This window comes from Arachis hypogaea, chromosome 10 (assembly GCF_003086295.3).
Source record: "Arachis hypogaea cultivar Tifrunner chromosome 10, arahy.Tifrunner.gnm2.J5K5, whole genome shotgun sequence".
Taxonomy (NCBI): domain Eukaryota; kingdom Viridiplantae; phylum Streptophyta; class Magnoliopsida; order Fabales; family Fabaceae; genus Arachis; species Arachis hypogaea.
The window spans coordinates 96197964-96201094 of NC_092045.1; the positions used below are offsets into that span (position 1 = coordinate 96197964).

General features: G+C 31.6%; 1 protein-coding gene across 1 annotated transcript; it reads left to right on the forward strand.

Moving 5' to 3' along the window:
- The first annotated feature begins 225 nt into the window (after positions 1 to 225).
- On the forward strand, positions 226 to 2779 carry LOC112716029 (ankyrin repeat-containing protein BDA1-like). Its single transcript, XM_025767868.3, has 2 exons — positions 226 to 924; positions 1842 to 2779. Exons 1-2 carry the CDS (start codon positions 325 to 327, stop codon positions 2634 to 2636), a joined length of 1395 nt encoding a protein of 464 aa, XP_025623653.1. The 5' UTR covers positions 226 to 324; the 3' UTR covers positions 2637 to 2779.
- Positions 2780 to 3131: the final 352 nt, after the last annotated feature.

Consider the following 3131-nt stretch of genomic DNA (forward strand, 5'->3'; position numbering starts at 1 on the left):
CGTGTGCCTACGTGTCAGGGTCACTTGTCAGTAGCGAAGCTGATATGAAAATTCATACGAACGTTGCATGATAACTTCAAAGTGGAAAAACACACGACTTATGAAACACGCGCACATACTATTACTAACAAACTGAATATATATATATAGTCAAAACAAGAACGTATAGACTCAGCAATGATCACATCATCATGTTTTGTGGGGTCAAAATAAAAGTAAACGGCGGCACGCCATTTCTTCAAATAGGATCCATTCTTCATCATAGGCTTCTATTTCCATCCGTATTGTTTCCTCCTTCTTCTTCTTTAGATCATTAACGAAACAATGAATGAGACATTGAATGTAGCGGCACAAATGGGAGACATAGACTTGCTCTACAAGCTTCTTCAGGTGGATCCATATCTCTTGGACCGCATTGCTTCCGTACCATTCATCAATACACCTCTGCATTTTGCAGCCTCCGCGGGTCAAACCAGTTTTGCCACTGAGATCATGAGACTGAAGCCTATCTTTGCATGGAAGCTGAACCTGTATGGGTTTAGCCCCGTGCACCTTGCATTACAGAACGGAAACTACAGAACGGTGTGCAGATTTATAGACATCAACAAAGACCTTGTCCGGGTCAAGGGAAGAGAGGGACTCACACCTTTGCATTTTGCGACTAAGATTGGGCAAACCGATCTTGTAGCGAGATTCTTGTCGGCTTGCTCAGGTTCCATTGAAGATGTGAATGTGGGGAGTGAGACTGCTTTGCATATTGCGGTTAAGTATAAGCAGCTTGAGGCTCTTGAGGTTCTGGTCGGTTGGGTTCGTAGGAGTTGCCACAAGTGTGCTCACGCAACAGAGAAACGGGTACTCAATTGGGTGGACGATAAAGGCAACAACGTTCTCCACCTTGCACTTCTCAAAGCCTTACCACCACAGGTAGGTACAATTTTTCCACAACAATTTTTCGTCGGAAAAGTCTAGGGCCAGCAATTTTTGTGATTGTTAGCCATCAATTAGCCATCAATGATGATTTGATGGTGTGAGATTGGTGTGAGATTTCATCCAATGGCTCACCTTCCTCTGCTGGTTACATGCTGGCCAAAATTCAATAAAACTGCTGGCCCCTAGCATTGCTCTTTTTCGTCACCTAAAAAAAGGTTGTTTGTTCATAGAACATTTCACAAGTTTGATTAAAATATTAGCTAAAAGTTATATTTTTTTATAAAATTAATAATTAAAAATTATTAAATTATTTAATATATTTTATTAATAAAAAAATGTTATGTATATATATTAAAATTAATTATTATATAAAAAAATATTAGAAAATTAGTAAAATTTATTATTTTTTTATTAATAATTAGTCAATAATATTTAAAAATATGAGTTAAAAATATTTATTATATTATATGTATACTAAAATTAGCTATTAAAATTAATTATTACTTATTAGTATAAAATATATGTTAAAATATAAAATATATATTAAAAATAAATTACACAATATATGTATTTATATAATTACTAATTTTATTAGTAGCTAATTTTAGTATTACAGATAATATTTTTGTAAAAATATATTATTAAATTGTTATACTAATAAATTGAGATGGAGGCTAAAATTTTTAATTGAAAATAATAAATTTTATTAATTATTAAACTTTTTTATTATTATATATTTTTAAATAAATATATATTATTTAATTAATTTATAATATATATTTTATATTTTAATATATATTTTATATTAATATTTAATATTATTTTAAATTATTATTTAATAATTTTTAACTATTATTCTAATATAAATATGACTGCACGAGAATGCTAACTTTAATAATATTTTTTTTCAGACGGTTAGATTGTTGATAGACAGCAACATTGACTTAAACATCAAGAATTTAGAGGGCTCAACAGCTTTAGACATTGTGGAGAACAATCAAAGGCAACAAGTTAACACTTCAGATATCACTCAGATTAGGGACATGTTAGTTAGAGCGGGAGCTTTACGCGCCACCTCAGTGGCCGTCACACCCCTGGAAGAAGACCTAAGATCAAGAATCACTTTCCACGAGAGAGTAGCAATCTACATCACGCGCCTCAGAAGGCGAATCTCAAACGACACGCGCAACGCGCTCTTAGTAGTGGCGATACTCTTCGCAACGAGCACCTACGAAGCCGCAATTAACCCCCCCGGCGGGGTGTACCAGGCGGAGGCCAAATCTCCACCATCTCCACCACCACCTTCGAGCAAGTTCAGCATCCACTTCAGGCTTAACCATCATCATAATAACAATGTTGGTGCTGGGAAAGCGGTGATGAGAGTTCAAGATTTCATTTGGTTCTGGTCATTTAACACGTGCGCTTTTTATCTATCGATTTTGATGATATGTTTGTTAATGCCGAGAGGGCGTGTTAGTGTTATAGTGGCTTCTCCGCTGTTTCTATTCTGTGGTTGCTATGTGTTTTCCATGCTCGTTATTTCGCCAAGCTGTAAATTGGGCATAGCAGCTGTGGCTCTACCATGCATTCTTTTGGTTTTGAACTTTTGGGTAGGTTCGGTATACATTCGATTATCCAAAAAGCTCAGAAGATATCGTTCTAAACAGGAAGATGGATCTAGATTCTCAGGAGGAAACAAATGGTGATCACATCTATTAACAAAGAAAAAAAATGTATATATGTATTTTATTTTTTCTTTAATTAACCTCTTTTTTTAAACCATTTTTGTGATTGTAACATAACAGAGATATCCGTTATAAATTGACTCAGTTTATTGTGGTTTTGCCAATTAACATTTTTAATTACTAACCATACATAAAAAATAAACAAAATCTATTTTTTTTTCATTATTAAAATTAATCAATATATTTATGTATATCAATTGTATTACATATATATTAAAATACACCTACCATTAAATTTAATTATTAGTATACAATATGTATTAAAAATAAGTTAAAAGATACAAATATAAAATATATGATGGTTGATTTTAATGTAAATAAAATATTTTTTATAAATAAATATATTTATAATTTAATTTTTTTATATTTTATATTTTAATATATATTTTATTTTATTTTAATAATTAATTTAGATAATTAATTTTAATATATAAATAAATAGTTGAAAATTAAATT